The 18480-nt window shown below is 42.1% G+C and overlaps 3 protein-coding genes across 4 annotated transcripts in view; 1 reads left to right on the top strand and 2 right to left on the bottom strand.

Annotated features, from left to right (window-relative positions):
• Positions 1 to 10424, bottom strand: part of antxr1d (ANTXR cell adhesion molecule 1d) — a 29707-nt gene extending 19283 nt beyond the window's left edge. Inside the window, exons 1-4 of one of the 2 annotated variants that reach the window (XM_034100110.1) lie at positions 10359 to 10424; positions 1495 to 1566; positions 1340 to 1411; positions 975 to 1056 (exon numbers count right to left, since the gene is read on the bottom strand). In XM_034100110.1, the coding sequence (XP_033956001.1) occupies positions 975 to 1056; positions 1340 to 1411; positions 1495 to 1566; positions 10359 to 10399 (267 nt within the window). In that variant the 5' untranslated portion in view covers positions 10400 to 10424. Of the gene's footprint in view, positions 1 to 974; positions 1057 to 1339; positions 1412 to 1494; positions 1567 to 5503; positions 5834 to 10358 lie in introns of those variants that run through there. The other variant, XM_034100109.1, reaches the window with a different exon arrangement.
• znf488 (zinc finger protein 488) lies at positions 7757 to 11059 on the top strand. Its single transcript, XM_034100111.2, has 4 exons — positions 7757 to 7878; positions 8627 to 8840; positions 9204 to 9432; positions 9636 to 11059. The coding sequence occupies exons 1-4, from the start codon at positions 7868 to 7870 to the stop codon at positions 10700 to 10702; spliced, it is 1521 nt and encodes a 506-aa protein (XP_033956002.1). The 5' UTR covers positions 7757 to 7867; the 3' UTR covers positions 10703 to 11059.
• A 1982-nt stretch (positions 11060 to 13041) lies between these two features.
• gdf10a (growth differentiation factor 10a) lies at positions 13042 to 18235 on the bottom strand. The gene is made up of 3 exons (XM_034100163.1): positions 17719 to 18235; positions 15273 to 16414; positions 13042 to 15162 (listed from the first exon to the last, which is right to left on the bottom strand). Exons 1-3 carry the CDS (start codon positions 17972 to 17974, stop codon positions 14971 to 14973), a joined length of 1590 nt encoding a protein of 529 aa, XP_033956054.1. The 5' UTR covers positions 17975 to 18235; the 3' UTR covers positions 13042 to 14970.
• Between the last annotated feature and the right edge of the window lie 245 nt (positions 18236 to 18480).

Raw genomic sequence — 18480 nt, 5'->3', positions numbered from 1 at the left:
CACCGGATTGGTCTTTGCTTTAGGTTTTTAAACATGGCTCTCATCTGAACATTTTCATTTCATTTAATCATTTATTTGGCAGGGACAATGCACAGTGACGAACACTTAAAACATTAAAAATGTGTCAAGTGTAACAGTGCCAGATTTAGCTTTGAGCTAATTTCCATCCGCAGTCCCTCACATAAAACATTTAAGAAAATTACATTTTACAAACATAGCAAAAACAAAATACATGATATGCAAAAAGTGCAAAAGAGCAAGAGCAGCATATACACGTATTTACCACATGGCAGTACAATATAGCAGCTACGACATATAAAGTGCAAGAGAAGATAAAAGAGCTACTAAAAGTGCAAGAGGAGATACCCCTGTATTAAAGTGCATTTAGCGGTGATTGCACGTCTGTTTGTTTCTCAACCATTCTTTGAGTTGAACTTTAAAACTATTGAGAGTCGGACAATCACGTATCTCAGTTGGGAGGCTATTCCAGAAACAGCTGCCTTTAATGGAGAGTACATTTTCTCCAAAAGTGGTCCATACGGTGGACCTCACAGTCTCCAGTTTCTGACCTAGTGCAGCGTCCAGTGTGTTTTTTGCGGATGAATTCCCCTAAGGGAGGGGGGGCCAGTCCATGTAAACATTTATAAATAAAACACATACTTTTAAAAGACATGTTAAATCTTGAACCACCAAAACATGTTTCTGAAGGACCAAACAAATTAAACTTGACCCAGGTAGAAGTGTGGAATTATACTTAATTTGAATGCCTCACTCAACATACAGTTTCACAAAGCTCAGCATTTTCAAGAGGCAGCAAGTCATGATGCTGATGATCTGAGCCACTCCTCATACTAATCAAATTGGCCCCAGTACCAGCTGCCAGGCTCTATTAATCCTCAGTGGATATTTTTTAGAACAAAACCTTATAGTGAAAGCTGGTGGAGCACATGTTGGGTTCTCAGTCTCATTCTTACCATCTCCAAGCCTAAGTTCATAAATGTGTCTCCTCCAGGGACAACTCTACTCAGATCTTGTAAGCCTCCATTGATGGCCTCCCTGTAGAGAAAACCGACAAAATATATCGTAAGGAATCAGCTTTTAGCAAAAGACATTAACAAAGATGTATTATACAGTTAGGAGGAGAAAGGTAGTAGTAATACTGGATGAATTTGTGTGCAAGTACATTTTTATTTGCGAGAAAATATGTTGAGAAAATAGAGAAGTTTGGAAAACCCAAGATAAACACAACAAGAGAGGGCATGTTCAATTCTGGGGAAGTGTAGTGCAGGGAGGGAAAAACCCAGACACGGTCCAGGTGTTATTCAGATGCGGGCCTTACCTGTCCTCCGTCAGTTTTAGGATGATTTTTCCGTGTGAGGAGAAGACGATGAAGGACATTCGCAGCATGGGGCTGCAAACACACAGTGGTTTTAAATTAACACAAGCAAAAACAGAAAACATCCGGATTCTTTAAATTACCAATACTGCCTGTACCTGATGAACTTCTTCGCCAGCTGCTCCACAAAAGAGTAAATCTCTATCCAGTGATGCTTCACACTTCCAGATCTGTAAAACAAGAACATGAATGTATCAGGGATAATGGGATGTTGCCTGGGATGACTCATTATTAACCACATCAAATAAAATGTTATTGAACTGAACGCAGGATAAAGATTTGTGGCCAAACTTTTGAATAGGTTGCAATTAAATCTGGGACAGACATTCACGTTCCCATCATTTTGATCTGTTATACCTTCGATGATCCCTAAACTTAGGTCAACATTTTGAATTGATAAAATAGTTGGTTTATATCCAAAACATCCAAACAAACAACAACCCCATCACTGCAGCTGTCCTTTTGTGGCACACTAAAACATAATGTTAGCAATGTCAAGTATTTTAGCATGCTAACCTTAGCATTTAGTTCCCAGAGCCACAATAGACTGCTGCTAACACTTAAGAAAAGGTCACATAAAACCTCATCTATACCTTATCAAACTTGTTAAGCCACCCTTTATCTTCACAACAGAGGCGAAACCCATAAGTAAAAAGTAAAATTTGCTCATCACTATTCATTTGTAAAATGTATAATAAGGCCATCACTTCACTTAAGTTTAGATTGGAAGGGATTTAACGTCCTTCAACTGTTTTATCTGCATTCGAGGACTTTGCTCTCCGTCACATTCCATTAGTTCGGACAGTAACCTGTGAGCGGTGAGAGCTGCTGGTTAGCCGCTACATGCTGCTGTGTATACGACAGTGTCCTTAATGAAGCCCAGTCCCAGGGGGCTGCTAATGGGGGCTAATTGCTGCTGGGCCAGAGGGTTGAGGTTAGACAGGGACAGATGTAGCAGTCCGCCTCTAGCAGGGACCATGTAGCAAGCAGCTGGGCTGTGGGTCCGTGTGTTGGGTATCTGTGTTTATGTGACTGTGCATGTGTGTGTGTGTGTGTGTGTGTGTGTGTGTGTGTGTGTGTGTGTGTGTGTGTGTGTGTGTGTGTGTGTGTGTGTGTGTGTGAGGGGGGACAGATGGTCCTAGCGAGCACAGCCAGTCTGACAACAGGTTGGCAGTCCGCAGAGTGAAAAGGCTGCGACATGAACAACAGGAGTAAAACCCAGCAGGGGGTAAATGTGAGTGTGAGTGTCAGACTGTATATGACGAGGGTCTATTGAAGGACGCAACATCAAACACAGTGTGTGTGTGTGTGTGTGTGTGTGTGTGTGTGTGTGTGTGTGTGTGTGTGTGTGTGTGTGTGTGTGTGTGTGTGTGTGTGTGTGTGTGTGTGTGTGTGTAACAGGGTCATAAACAGAGAGAGAGTCTGAGCTGCTTAGTCTCAGGATGGTTCTTTTGTCGCTTCCTGCTCCACTTATCCTTTTCCCTACAAGGGAGGGCAGGATAAAAGCCTTGATCCGGGCAGAGTCTCCTGGGGGAATAGCTCTCCCTCTTTAAAAAAAAAAAATCCTTTATCTTAAGAGTCACTGAGTTTAGCAATACACAGACACAACAAAAGCTCAGTTTCCATCCAGTGAAAGCATGTTCTTATGTTAGAAAGTGATTTTTCATTGGTTAAATCAGAAAATCTGAATAATTATTTGAATAACTTTTCACTTATAAAAACAATCCCTCCTAATTGTATGTGTGAAACTATTACTTCTAAATAATACACTATCAAACTAATTCAGCAAATAGTCGGCTCTTTTCTTCCTGCATTCCTGAGTTTGAATAATTTAAGGAAAGATCTCATTTTGTCTAAAAAAGAAATCAGTCAAAAGAAATCTCTGTTCAAAACGTATCCATAAAAAACACCTATAATTATTTTTGTGGGAAACCAGATAGGGAGGAAAAGTGCAGCCTGGTACTTAGTGTGGATCAGACATGGATTGTAGGAATGTTTTCTAATATTTATTATGTTTCTGGTGGAGCACACACATTCTCTACCCAGCATGCCTCTTAGCCTTCTGGACAGTAAAGCCGAAGCAAAACATGTGGGTGAGACAAACAGTGAATATGTGAAGATCAGTGTAGACACGTAAAAACATCTCTTATACAAGATATTGCTCTGTTCTCCACCATTAGATTAGGTCACTGTGTGGCATTTAGGATCTGGAAAACAGCAAAAAAAGCGGTGCCAACTTGGCGAGAAAGAGCATAATCTTCCTGAAGGCTTGCTGAAGCATGTCAAACAAACAGCAGCGTACCAGAGGCTTGGCCATGCGTGACATGCCACACTCCCCAGGCTCCACTGAAACTTTCAGAAACAAAGGGTAAAGACTGAAGAGCCAATGACATGATGTTTGCCCTGGACATACGAAAGAACATCAATGTGTTGAAACCAAGGTAAAATGTCACTCAACGAGTCCTGCTATGCATCATAGGGTACCCAAGGACTGTACATTCAAAACATCTAACACACAGATTATCAGCTTCACTGTAAATCAATGCTCTCAGTCTCATTTTGTGATTATAAACTGTTATTCTTTTAAAGAGAAAGGACAACAAATTCAACCTTGTATTTTTTCCTTGCCACTCTATCTATCTCTCTCTCTGTTCACTTACAGCATGTTATGACATGTCTGATGGTTTTGTGTCCACAAGCTTATTCTCACCTTGCAACTCAAGCCAAGATAGGACAAAAATGTCAATGATAACGTCTGAGCAGCTATAAACGGCAGCACAGTCTGCAGAGAGCTCACACGCAGACAATTACTGGAATGGTCATGCTTACACAGCCCAAAAACATGCCATTATGAGAGGTCAGTATGTTTGAAGGTGCTGTGAGGTGGCTGGACATGCATCCCTCTTGCCTTACACAGTCATAAGTGTCTATTGAGCTCTAGGCTCTAAAAGTGTATATAAATGGCCTCAAAGATATTCAAAGACTGACATTAGGTTAGTCTGAGTCAGAATAAATAGTATATGCAGGCTCAGGGGCGTATTAGTGGCCTATAGGTCCACAAGGTGTTAGGTAATTGCTAGGTCTCTTATTCTGATCAAGCCGTGGACCTTTGACATCCTCTCAGGCTTCATTTATTCTCATCCTATACTGACTAATATTAAAAAAAACTAGCCCAAGTAATACTTTATTTTATTTCAGATATTCTGCAGCCTATTTCTGCAGGTTTAGGTGGTTGAATTGTCTATTGTCACCCTGGAAAATTAAAAAGCCATTTAAAAAGAAAAGGCAAGGATTTTTGCTGTTTGCAATCCAAACATTGTTATTACAACTGACTATGGCTTCATAAAGTAATAATAAATAATGTTATAATCAGTGACAATAATGCTTTACAACTTATGCCTTAGAAATTGGTGCCAGTATGTCATGTTGGTGTTTTTGTTCCATTAAAAACGACAACCTAAGTAGATCTGAATAAATCTAACTCTCTGCAGGAGACAATAAAGAATGGGCTCAGCTTCTGGTCACTACATTTCCTTAACAGGATACAATCGGCCCACAGTGAAGGGATAGAAGAATAGTGTTAGGATCACAGGCTGCTCTGCTGTGGGGCCGCCGCTGCTGCAGCTGTGTCCGCAGGCGTCATCAGCCTGAAACCCTATCCATCCTGCTCGCCCTGCCCACATCCCGTGGGTAAAAGCTAGATCTGTTTTCCTCTCCACTTTGAACCGGACGAAAATAAATGAAAAAAAAGCATTCCCCTATGAGAGAAATGTTCTCCCAACTTGAAGTACAATGCTATAGGCTGCATGCGAAAATACACTAAAACATAAAAACACTGAGGGTAAAATAGTTTTGGACGAGCTCTCCGTGATCCATGAAACACCAAACCGCTATACTTTATAAACAGATTGTGTGACACAAAAGCAAATTGATAAAAACGTAACTTCCCAGCTCACACTTGTAGATTACTTTTCACGAGTAGCATACCGTTACAACAACAGACTGAATCTGACGGGTGCGCTCCGCGTTTCCAAACCACTGGGCGGTTGCATGGCAATGTGCAGCGATGGGAAAGTAACAAAGCCATAAATATTATCGGACACTCACTTGTCCAGGACAAAATAGAGGTCGAAGGCGCCCTGACAGGACCTCTCATCCTCCTCCTCCTCCTGTTGCTCTCCCTGCAGCTCTCCTTTCACCGAGACACAGAGGAAGAAAATTCCCAGCAAAGCCCAGGCGAGGAACATGCGAGTCTGTGTCCTCGCCATCTTTCCCGGTTACTGTTGACTGGTCCGACACTGTGACAACTAAAGAGCTTCACATTTCTTATCATCTGTTTCTGAATCGACTGTGTGTCTGTAACCCGGTATTTTTCTCGGTGGTCCGTCCTGTTGGGTTGGCATGCATTCAGCCCACAGGAGTGCTGTTCAGTTTAAGCCGGCCTCTCTTTCAGCTCAGAAAAAAAAAAATCACTGAAGCAGGGCAGGATGGAGGAGAGGAGCGACACCCGAGGAGAAATACAAAACTCCACTTTAACAGAGATTTGTTTTGGGCAGATCTACTCACTGGTGGGATTAGCCAAAAATACATTTGAGAATGAGACAAACAAAACAAAAACAACCATTCCTAAAAAAACTGCCCTGTTTTTTTGTTTTGTTCACGAGCAATCAGAGGACCAAAACCATCAAATAACATTCAATACATTTGTGTTCACGTCCTTTAATGCAGAAATGACTGAATTTTGCTTTGGCTTATAATTCCAGGTTGTTTTAATTGTAAAAAAAATGCTGGTTAAAATGTGTGATATTTAAAGGTGGGGTACATTTCAGAAACCGGCTCGAGATACACTTTTTGTTATATTCCATGGAATGCTCTTAACATCCCGATAGCAATGAATATCTTAAGTGCTTTGACAACAAATCCATAAAAAAAATTCATCTGTAGAAGCTGTAATACTGTAAAAAGTAGACCGGCTAAACGGATTGGATGGCCTACCTGCCTGTCAGCCTGCCATCGGGGCACAAACTTATCTCGTGCCCTCATTGGTCATGTGCGCGTTCGTGTGTGTTGGAGGAGGGGCTCTATAAGGAAGTGGCAGATTTTCTCCGGTTGTGTATTTTCAAATTCTAGCGATCTCGAGCCGGTTTCTCAAATGTACCTACCCCACCTTTAATACCTTTAGTTTTGAATAATCCATAATTATTTTTGTTCTTTCAGCATTGAAATGCATCTTCCTATGAAAAACAGAGGAACTGAAAAGACAATTTAATTATGGGGCCATAATGCAAATGGGAGCATGGCAGGATGTGCTGTGAAAGGTTAACAGTGTTTTCCAAAGCCCATCATCAAATTTCACAACAAAATGTAATGTGAAGAAATGTTTTCAGACATTAATATGATATATTTTGTATAATAGCCTCTAAAGTGTAAATGTAGGCTACTGTAACCGGACCCGAGGAGTCCACACGAAAGCTTTTATGTGTTGCCACTTTCTCATGACAGAAAGTTGGCTCGTTTACCACCAGGACATTTACCCAAACCAAAGCTTTGATGCAGAATAATCCATTAAATGCTCATTAGACAGAAACATTTAGTTAATGAATTATGCATTTGCCCAGTGGCAAACCCAGACCACCGATCATGTCAAATAGTTGCCAGTTTTACAATTTCCAATTGCCCACATTAGCCAGGACAACTTCTACCGTGTCTAACTAGTCTGTAGCTTGACATAATTTGTTTCCAGTGAAGTGAAAAACAAACCTCTTTGAATCCCACATAGCGTGATTAACTATAGTCTGAATATCTGTTGTGCAAAGTACAATTAGAGGAGTGACTGACATTTAAACCATAAGCACAATAGGATGTCAGAATAGCTTGAGGTTTATATTTTAATAATTTCCATCTGACTAACTGCAGGCTGGCAAAGGCTTGTCTTGATGTGGTCCTTTAAGCTCAGGGTTTATGACATTTGGGGCGTAGACATTTGTATTTTAAAAACCTAGGGAACATTATATTTTCAACGTTTTACACTGAAGGTAAACATGTCACTCTGCCTAATTGGTGTGCACACATATCCAAATCAGCCAGCTCCATGCATGCTATATCTGATACAAAACAAATTGATAAAATCATTGAATTTCCAGAGCCAATACATCTCTTCTTCACTGAAAGGACCGTAAATCAGACAAGGCCAGGGAAAATTAGACAATGTCTAAATTCAAGGCGTGTGCGCGCGTGCGTGTGCGCGCGTGCGTGTGCGCGCGTGCGTGAGCGCGCACGTGTTTACATCAATGCGCCACGCTTCAGTGCGCTTTCTGGAGGGAATAAGTGGGAGTGGGAGAGGAGAGGGACGACAGTACGGAGGAAGATTCAGTCGGATAAGTAACTCGCCACCAAGAAACGAGAGGACATCGTTACCAAGGTCCACTGCACCTGCTGCCTCTTGCTGACACGGCACCAACATCATCCTCAATGTCCAGCGGGTAAGTCCGCATTCAACACAATGAATCCACTTATGTTATCATCTCAGGGATATGCGATCTTTCTCTCAAGTGTCATTCATTTATAACCACACTGGCATTTTCAGATTGGCACCAGTTCATTCTGTCATGACGATGCACTGTCAACGATTTGAACCTCTCAACAATATTGACCAGAGAGGGATTAACTCAATAGTCACATAATCTCTGTGCATTAATGTTGTTGATACATCAGGAAAACGAACATTTAACTTATCTTGCGCACAGAGGAGGCAGTTGGGCACTACGGCAGATGGGTAGACAAAAGGAGAAACCGAGTGAAAAACTGAGACAAAGGACGTTAGAACTCATTTTGCATCAACACTGGCTGCGCCTGCTTCACAGTTGGGACCCTTCATTTGAGCAGAACAAAAAATTGATACAATATCTCAATCTTTTTTTTCTCCAAATGTACATGCAAGACCATCCAGCTTGGTTAGAGCATCTGAATCCAACTCGTCTTGGCATGTCAGCCCACTGCCACCTATATTTAAATATCCCAAATATCCAGTTTTCTCAATATTTTGTTAAACTTAAACACACAATTAAACATGTGTGTTGTTATTAAAGTTATAGTCGATTTGTATTAAAGTCTTAGTGGTTAACCTTGGTTTTAAAATAATAACTCAAACATTTTAAGGATATAATGTGTATCTGATCTTAAACGTATTATATTGTGTTTTTGATTAATATATTTTGTATTTCATTACAGTTTAATGATGGATCACTCTTTCCGCTCCATCTGGACCGGTGAGAGTAAATTCCTGCAGCATCCAGCGGATCTCTACACCACTGTGGTCGTTACGCGCAGCATCCCTGCAGGCACGTGCTTTGGTCCATGTGTGCTCCAAAACACTTTCTACGACACGATCGCCTTCATAGCGCAGAAATCCTGCGACAAGAGAGCTAAATCCTATATGTTCAGGGTGAGTTGTGATCAGACTTGTATTGTCTCTTTGAAAATATGTGCTTAATTTATGGTGAATTAATTACACTTGCACCGGATTTGTTTGTTCCTTATTTTAATTTGGACTGAATTTATTTCATGCAGCCATACCTTATATTTTATGGGACTACATTTCAACGCATTACATCTGCAATTTGTGTTTGCCATGAAGCGTTTGTCTTTGGGTATTATATGCAAAGGGGACAAAAACACGTCAATTGCTGCCAAAAACTGTGAGGTGAACAATATACTTCAAAGTTATATTAAGGAATGTCATGCTTGTAATAAAGATAGAAATTTAAATGTGGGGGTTCGAGTAACATATCGATGTTTCTGTCAACAGTTGGACCCTGAGGCCATGCGTAATTCCGCGCTGGTGCTGTCCTGGCTGCGGCTCGTGCAGGCTGCGCGCAATGGCCAGGAGCAGAACACCGAGGCCTTTCTGAAGGCTGGTCAGCTGTATGTGCGGACCATCCGGGACATCCGGCCCGAAGAAGAGCTGCTTGTGTGGTACGACCAGGAGCTGTCTCACCTGCTGGGCTTCACTGACATGTCCCGAGGATCGAGTGAAGGTGAGGCAGAGCTTTGTGAGGCGAATAAGAGGTCAAGATACTCGGATTGACCTGTGATGTAATTATAAAACCACTCTACGCATCGTGTTCATTCTCTAATTACCATGTTTGATTAATGTAAGGATGTCATTGCTAACTAAATGGTAAATAATATGAATATATCGGTATATTGAACACATTGTGTGTTTTTGTCTTTCTTTCAGAGTTGAAATGTGCAAGATGTAACCAGGTCTTCAATAACGAGTTTCCGTTCCTGGCTCATTGCCGATTCCTGTGCACTCAAGTCAAGACAGACACATGGAGCCGCGAGAGTTACGAGCAAAAGCATGTGGAAATTAGGAAACAACGCCGAGTAACAGATTTCCACAACATCGCCAGAGATTTGGAACACAAAAAATCCTCTAGCAGAAACGAGGATGCAGAGATTTTTCCCAAGAGAAGGAAATACGAGGAAACACTTTATCCCAAAGGGAGGAAAACGGTTCTTTTGGAAAAGACAAATATTTCAAACGATGACAATATAACACCACTGATTAAGGGATACGATCAGGCAGCAGGAGACGAATCTTCCTCTGCTGGGAAGCTGAAGGCTGATAAGATTAAACCAGATCATTTGGGATGTAAGAATGGTGCCTTTACGCATGTCAGATATATGGACGCACGGACTGAGGCAGGGGAGAGCTCTGGTTTGAACTCAAGCAGCAGTAGTGCATTTTCTCTGGTCCTGTCCAACAATCAGGGACATCAGAGAAGCGCTTTCTGTAAACCGAGTAAAATAAATTCCCCTATTGACCCCCAGGTGCATCTCAGCAGCGCCTCAACAGCTCCCTCTAGCCACGTAGAGGAAATGACAGATGCATTCAACTCCAGAAATGTTTTGGGATACAACAATCTGATGGCAGCTAACATCCTGAGCACTGACTTACAGACTGTTCACTCCCCGGTGGCTGTAAACAACGCGTTCCATTACGCACCGGAGCACTGGTCTAGGAACATTGGCGTGCAGCTGCAGACCGCATCTTCTCTCACGGTCCTTCCACCGACTTTCACCTCATTCGGCGTGTCGGTGCAAAACTGGTGCGCAAAATGTAACCTCTCATTCCGCATGACCTCTGACCTCGTGTTCCATATGCGCTCTCACCACAAGAAGGAGTTCGCAGCGGAGTCCCACGTGAGGAGGAGCAGGGAGGAGAAACTCACCTGCCCAATCTGCCATGAGTACTTCCGAGAACGGCACCACCTGTCCAGACACATGACTTCTCATAACTGAGGCAAGAAGGGACACTGACACTTTAATTTATTCTATTAGCAATGCGTATTTAACAGGTTTAGACTCCAGATTCACGGTGAGACTTTGGTGTATAAGAGTGAATGTAGGTAGCTGTAAAAAATATAGCAAAACCAACACGTGGCCACCACAGCCTGTCCACTAGATGACGATAGAGGTACGTGTACGCTGATCTCACTGCAGTTTCTTGTATGTCCTTTAGCTCTGCTGTGTGTTAGGTTGATGATTATTTTGTGCCTTATGGAACTCTGGAGGGAAGAAAAACTGAAAGATCTCGAGGACAGCTCATGATTGTCACAAATCCTCTTATTTATCAGCATTTCTCTGCTCTGATTTGTACAAGAGATGTGGATTGAGTGTGTTTGCACATTTGTTTTGAAATCTAAAATGATGAAAATGAAAAAAAACGTGTCGAGTACTTTGTTCCACCAACATGTTGGGGGTCACTTTGTGTCTGCTCCAACAGGTGGCGACAGGAGACCTACTTTTCTCTATCTCCCTGTAGATTAGTACATTTAAAGAATATCTATCAGATGTGTTTACAATGTGGTTGAAGTGTCCTGAAGGATACCCATGTCATTCATAGAAAGAAAGATTAGTGTATGAACCAATTTTAGGGAATTCACATATTTTGTTCTTGCTCTGCTCTCATGCACAACTTGACAAGACTGTCATTCAAAATGCAATACCTGCATGCCATTTTAGATGTTTCACCAACATCAGTGCAAAGAATACATGGCTGTTTTCCAGGCTTATCGTTCATCTATAGACCTGGATGGAATCCACGTAAGCCTTTGAATTTCTTATTTTATGTTTCTCCACCCACAGCGAGTGGCCTCGGCCCCATTCAGTACAGGCTGCAGACAGATGGACATAAATAGCCGTCTCTGTTGCAGGTAAATGAGGCGGCAAGAAGGCATGAAGTTCATGGGAATGTCAAGCCTCAGACCTTTTCAGTCACTCTGTAATGGGATGTAAACCTTCCAACACTGCTGTTATCTACTTTATTTGAGAATAATTTATAGAGTTTATCCTCCAGTTTGTTCAAGCCACAAAACATGTTGCTGTTTTTTTCTTTCTTAGAATGGTACTTACTCAAAACATGAAAGCAACACCCTGCAAAAATGTGTAATTCGAGACAAAATACACCAAAACATGCTATAGTCTTAGACCAAATGATTTGCTTCCAGAATGAAAATGAATTTCTTGGCTTAGTAAAAGTTCTGAATGTTTTCTGGAAACTAAAAGCATTTATTTGTTTCACTTTCTAAAGGAAAAAACTGATATTCAAATGAAATACCCAGCAGCCCACATGATTAAATGGGTGATTAAGAAGCACAGTGTCACTCTATTAAAGTTATGTCTGTACAGCACTATTCGTTTTCTGAGCTCAGAAACCATGTGAGGAAAGAGCCATTTCAGCCCTGACACAGAAAATCCTTTGTTGTCTAATAATGGCGGAATAGCTCTGCTTTAACTGAACAGTCATCAAGTGGAAACACAAATATTGTTCTTGGTTCCCCCACTTGCCTCGTTTGGTTTTGGCTTTTGGGCATATTGGGCTCTGAATGTGAGCCTAGACTACTGTGGTTTTCTCGGCTGGATTGACCATTGTGAGCACTCTCCTGTGACTGTGATTGTGGTTGACATGAGGTTCACTTTATAAAAGCAGACTGTGGCTCTGGACCGTAAGAGGGATCAGTCTGGAAATCAGGAAAAAAATCTATACTATATGCCGATTATAAATGGGCCAGCCTATTCTAAAACATTTATTAATGCAAACATGATTTATAATAAGCCTCATCATCATCATCATCATCATCATCATCATCATCATCATCATCATCATCATCATCCCATTACAGAGTGACTGAAAAGGTGTTTTTATGTCTTCTCGTGGAACCTACTGCTGCAGGTCTCCCTTGAAAAAGAGATCATTGATCTCAATGGGATTTTACCTGGATAAATAAAGGTTTTGAATTGAATTAGCTAAAAGGTCTACAGCTGAACATTTCCACTAGTTCGAAATGGAGAAAACTGAATTGTGTATTTAGACATTCGACATATGTATCTCCCCTTATCAGTAACATGAACTGACATGAAAAAACACAATTTTTACCAAGATAATAGGATAATATAACATTTTTATTTTATACTTATTGGTTTACTATATAAAGTATTCACCTTGTATTAAAGTTGTCATGTTGTTTTTGGTAGAACATTAAATAAAACATCTTTAAGTCCAACTGAAAAAAGGTCCCTAAAGTGATCTAAACTAATTATAAATGGTTGTTAATTAACTTTTTTCTTTATCATGGAAACCCACCAAATCATAGATGTCTGCCATGCTGCTTGGTGATTATTTAGTTAATCCAAATGTTGAATCATTGCCATATTTGTAGTGATCTGTTTTCAGAACAATAACGGGGTGTTCTGGTGTCACAAAAGCCACAATAAAAAGCCTCTGATTCTTCGCTGTAAGAACGTAAAAGCCAACAACATACAAATAGGATGATTACTTTTTATGGTCTAATGGACAAAGCAGTACAGACATGAGGGATGGCACAATTTGTTAGGAGATGATGACAGGGGTCTCAATTTTAAGCCAACACATTTATAGCATTATTCTCAACTGCAATAAACAGTTTAAAGGTTTTAATCTTTTGTTCCATTCCCTCAAAGCGTCCCCCTTAATGTCTCTGTCTTTGAGATGAAATTACAGTCCAGTCTTGAACTTCAGAGCATTCTGTTGCTGCAGCAGATGTGGTACTCCGTGCCAAGTTTTTCCGCCTCACGGCAGAACAACCGCAGCGTAATGAGTTAATAATCAAAAGGCTTCCTCTGTCATTTCCCTGTCAGTTTGACACCCTGTTTAGGCACCACGTGGGCCACCTTCATCCTCTTATGAAGAAAAGTGACAAGCAGTTGAGTAAAGTGGTTGAGATCATCTGTCTGTAACCATCTGTTCTTAAAAAGGCTTTTGAGATAAACATCCTGCACTTGGAATATTCAGCTTTTCAATGGAGGGGTAGAAAAGGGGAAGTGCCCCTGGTTTTGAAGTTCAAGTGGCTGACGTCCTAATAGGTGCGTGCCTGCCTCCTCCATCAACCATTAATCCACGGCAGCTGCATCGGGTACGTTATTTGCCGGACGACAGACGCCTGAGCCTTTGGCGTGGGGTAACAATGGGTTCAAGGGGCTTTGCAGGAACGTTCCTGTTTTTGTACAAAGTTATTTTGAACAGTGGTGCCCTTATTAGGTTTGTTTTGACAAAAAAGTCCCTCCCCCCTAAGAATCAAACATTATACACAGTAATGACCAAAAATAACACAAAGTGTATGAAACAACAATATTCCAGCAAGAGATTAAATTACATTTTATTCTAATGTATAGAAGGCTACCTTTTCATAATTTAAAAAATACACATGTACAAAACACCATATCCTCTAAAAATATAGTAATACATAACCTAGGAACCATGACAAATTATTCTTAACCAAGTTTCACATTCAAAATAGAAAAATATTTCTGGTTTCATTATAACATTCTTGAAGTGTTATGAGGGGGTTGGTGGGTGTAAATGAATTCCAGATGCCCTCTAAGATCCATTGGATATTTCCTTTCTAAGATATGCCGAGCAAGAATGTACCATAACCCTACATTTTTGCCAACAGATTAACATTGCATGTATGTACAATGTGGCATATGATCAGTTGAAAATAAACGCTGGACGCAGTACTTACAAAAATAAGGAAGATCTTATATAATTACTGTCTTTTGTATGTGACGGTGTAAGCTGCCTGATGATACATTAATAAAGTATTTTATTTATAGCCCTTGTGTCCAAAGAAAACATGAACACAAACTCACTGTGAGCTGTTTGAAAAGCAAGTACATTCTGAGATAAAAGGAAAATGCTCATGTCCATGAAATCCTCAGTATTATGTCAAACATAGAATCAACTCAATGGGCGTCTGTGGAGCCCTGACTTTACATGTGTGACTTTGTTCCTCTCGCTAAGGCAGACGCCAGACAATATGTCTCTTCAAGTCTGCTGCCGCAGGACAGAGGAGATGGAAGTGATTTCTCTACAGCCTTATGTTCCTTGGGGAAAAACCACGGCCAAAGTGACTTTGTTTCTCAAGAAACCACTTAACAACAGAGGTATGATTCTGTCTCCATGCATCCTGTTTTCTGTTTCTCTCCACATCCACCCTGTTTTGTCCTCTGCCCCTATTGACCTCCCCTTCCTATCTGCAGGAGCAGGACTGGACGGACATATTTGGGTAAACCTTTAGCACTGGGTTCCTGGATTCATCCTGGTAGAGCACAGCCAGTGGACTCATCTTCTCTGGGACACAGCAGGGCTCAGGAACTCCGGGGATGATCCCCACCGCACGCACTATGCTCTGGATGGTGGCATGGTTAGACGGCCTCGCCACCTGGAAGAAAAAAACAGAAGAAGAAAAGAGAATAGCTTTAGTTTCTTAATTTAAGTTGGTAATGCTATTTTGGAAACAAATGAGAGTGACTTAAATGTCTGTGATCCTACCTTGGACATCGGGAAGCCACATGTTCCAGCGCAGTAGTAGGCATCAAAGGCTTTGGGTTCTATGACCCACTCGCTCCAGCCAATGTCTGCAAAATCCACCCTGAGGTTCCTCCTGGAGCAGCCTCTTTGCTGGGTGTCTCCCCACTGCCTCCTCCGGGCCTTACGCATCGTTTGTTCATCAAAACTCAGAACAGGTGACTCAGAGTGAGTGCTTCCTTTGTGCTTTTTTCCATCCTTTCCTTCATGTCTCCGCTCATGCTTCCGCCCATCACTGATAGTAGGATTGCGACTGTCTTTGAGTTTTCTCTCGGTTGAGTCATCAGGTTTGAGCTCCTGCTGGGGTTTTTCTTCTTCTTTCAGAACCTGAGGTTCTTCATTGACATGAAGCCCTTTACCTTGCTCCACTCTTTCTCCCTCCTGGCTCTTTCTCTTCTTTTCTTGATTTCCTAATTTAGGTTTGAGTGCCAGGTACCAAGTGCTCTCCCAGAGGTCATCCTTTCTGTACCCATCAGGTCTAAAGTCAACCTGAGGCAGCTCATTGTTCAGTATGGGGTCAAAGATCGCAGTTGCTTCCCTTCTCTCGCGTCCTTTTGGCTCTGGTGAAGAGTTAGGTCCATTAGAAGTGAGTGAAGGCTCTCCTCCCTCACCAAACGGGTCATACCTCTGAAGGCTTGCAGCCACGCTGTTGGGCTCTGCCAAGGCTTGGTCATTAGCATACAGCAGCAGGTAGGGCAGGCTGCCACCAGACAGCGCCCCCTCTGGTTTTCTCTGGTGCTGTTGCCCCAACTCCACTGACACCAGGAGATGACCCTTGTCCCGTGCCTCCTTTATGACCTGGGTCACATCTTTCATCTGCCACACCCCTCTCCTGTGGGGGTGGAAGGTCACATTGCCTAGAAGTGACCCCATTGACCCAGATCTGACCTCTGACCCAGAGGAGACAGAGCGAAGTAACAGGCTGATGGACGGAGAAGGGTGGATGGCTGATGAACGACAGGATGGGCTTTTGAAGCGTTTACAGAACCAGGGTTTTTGATGAGGGAGCCGATCGAGGAGGAAGTGGAATGTGGCAGAGAGGATGACCTCTGAGTCCTGGAGGGTTGTAAGATTTAGTCGGTACACCGTCCTGCGGTCAGAGGAGTCTGCAAAGACAATCAATCAGTCAGTGGCAGGTAGACAAACGAATCAAAACTTTTATCCAAAGAATGACATTTGTAAAATCTAAATTTACTCTTAAAGATATCCCACTGGTAAACAGTAACCAGGAGGGAACTTTATTTGATAACTATCTGAACTGTTATTAAAGAAAGATACATTTAATTAAATAATAAATTACTAAGGACAAAACCATTTGGTATCAAACTGCACTTAAAGCACTCTTGCTCAGGTTTAAAAGTTAAACACCTTTCCTTGTTCTGTGTTACATGACTGCTGTGTGGCTGTTAAACGGTTGCACGCTTTGGTAGGATTTCCGAAGGTGCCCTTAAGAGGAACCAGGCTCTGGGGATCTGGCTGGCAGGGGTGGAGGAGGGTGAGCAGAGAGCTAAATATTCATGATGAACATTAACTTCAACAGCAGAGTTATTGTTCATTGTATAAGAGTTCAGCGGAAGTATGGACTGACTCAAGAGATATACATTACCTCGGAATCAGCCTGCATATGGAAACGCTTACCTCAGTTTCTCTTAAAGCTCACCCTTAAGCCCAATACAGCCAATACTCTCTGCCCAGACACCAAGACATAATCAACTGTTTTAACAGATCTTACATTGTTGTGAAAACTCTCTTACATCTCTCCTTGTATTACACCCAGCCTCTGCAGTAAAAATACACACGTGTTATCATATGCCATCTGAGAACCATGAGGGATATAAATGGCTATGAGTTGTGTTTATAAAAACAGCATCAGACAGAGAGGACCGACTGTGCTCTAAGCCCCTTGACTCCAGGACGTGGAGTCACACATGTCCTGTAGCCACAACAGGAACATGGGGAAGCCACGACAATGAACCTCTGCAGCGCGTAACTGCCACTGAGGTTTCACTGTGTGAAGCCGGGCATTGCTGGCAGCGAATCGCATGCATTCTGGCTCTTATTGCGCGTCTGTCTGCGGTAATTGATCAGACTCCACAGCAGAAGGGGGCACAGCTGCTGCCACAAACAGTGTGCACACAGCATCCCAAAATCATTTAAATGCATTCTCAGACTGTTCCAAAACAATACCTATTTAGAGCGTCTACAAAAACAATCTGAGCGGTTGCACTTTTAATAACCATCCGTGGAGAGGATCAGGGGAGCTTTATGACTATTTATTTTTCCTTTTGCGTCGGATTACTGGTGCACTAAGGGCTTAAATGTGTTTTCTTAAATGTTTCATAATTAAATCAAAAATAGAATTTGAGCAATTTCGCTTGTTTAATGCAGGTAAATCTATTTCTTAACACACCTTGGCTTGCTCTGAAACTCCTGACAGTATTTCCCTCTTTGAGTCGGTTTTCCCTGTTGTATTTCTCGTACAGTTTGGACATGTGGTGGGAGACCATGTCCTGATCCGGGTCATCTGAGAACATGTCCAACGAGGGCTGGAGGAAGCTACTGTCCTGTGTGCGCTCTCTCATTATCTTAACTGACGCAGCACCATGCAGGAAACAGTTTAACATCAACACGAACAGGTGCGAGAATTTCCTTCTCAGAGCTGCCATTGAAGTGCTGAAATGAATACAAAATCCAGGTGCAGAACAATGTCCAAGATGATCAAAGGTGGACTTTAACACGCAAAAACAATCCAGGAAAAAAGGCTGTGCGTAAATGTTCCAGCTCTTCTCGGCACTTTTCCGCTTCGTGCTCGGTGAGCTGTCTCACTCCTCCTTGTCAGGCTGTGAGAGACGTGGATGCTGAATGGGTTATTCCGGGCAACAGTTGGAGCTGCTACTTTTACGCTTGCGTTTGTGTTTGTGTGACCACCAGAGGCTTGAGGGGGTTATACTCCAGCGGTGAGAGGTGCTGACGTATTCTCCTGTCAGCCAACTAGGTCTCTGCAGCGCGCACAGCCAGAAGTGGAGGTCATGATGCTGCCCCCCCTCCCCTCTCTGATGATGATGATGATGTCTTCCTTATGTTGTTTTGCATAGTTTGAGTAATAACATTGATCCAGTGGCTTTGGCACAGTGTCTCAGAACAGTACTCATTGTGTGACAAAGCCACTGTT

This window comes from Pseudochaenichthys georgianus, chromosome 15 (assembly GCF_902827115.2).
Source record: "Pseudochaenichthys georgianus chromosome 15, fPseGeo1.2, whole genome shotgun sequence".
Lineage (NCBI taxonomy): Eukaryota > Metazoa > Chordata > Actinopteri > Perciformes > Channichthyidae > Pseudochaenichthys > Pseudochaenichthys georgianus.
The sequence above is the reverse complement of the archived record's forward strand: the minus strand, read 5'-3'. Positions and strand labels throughout refer to the sequence as shown.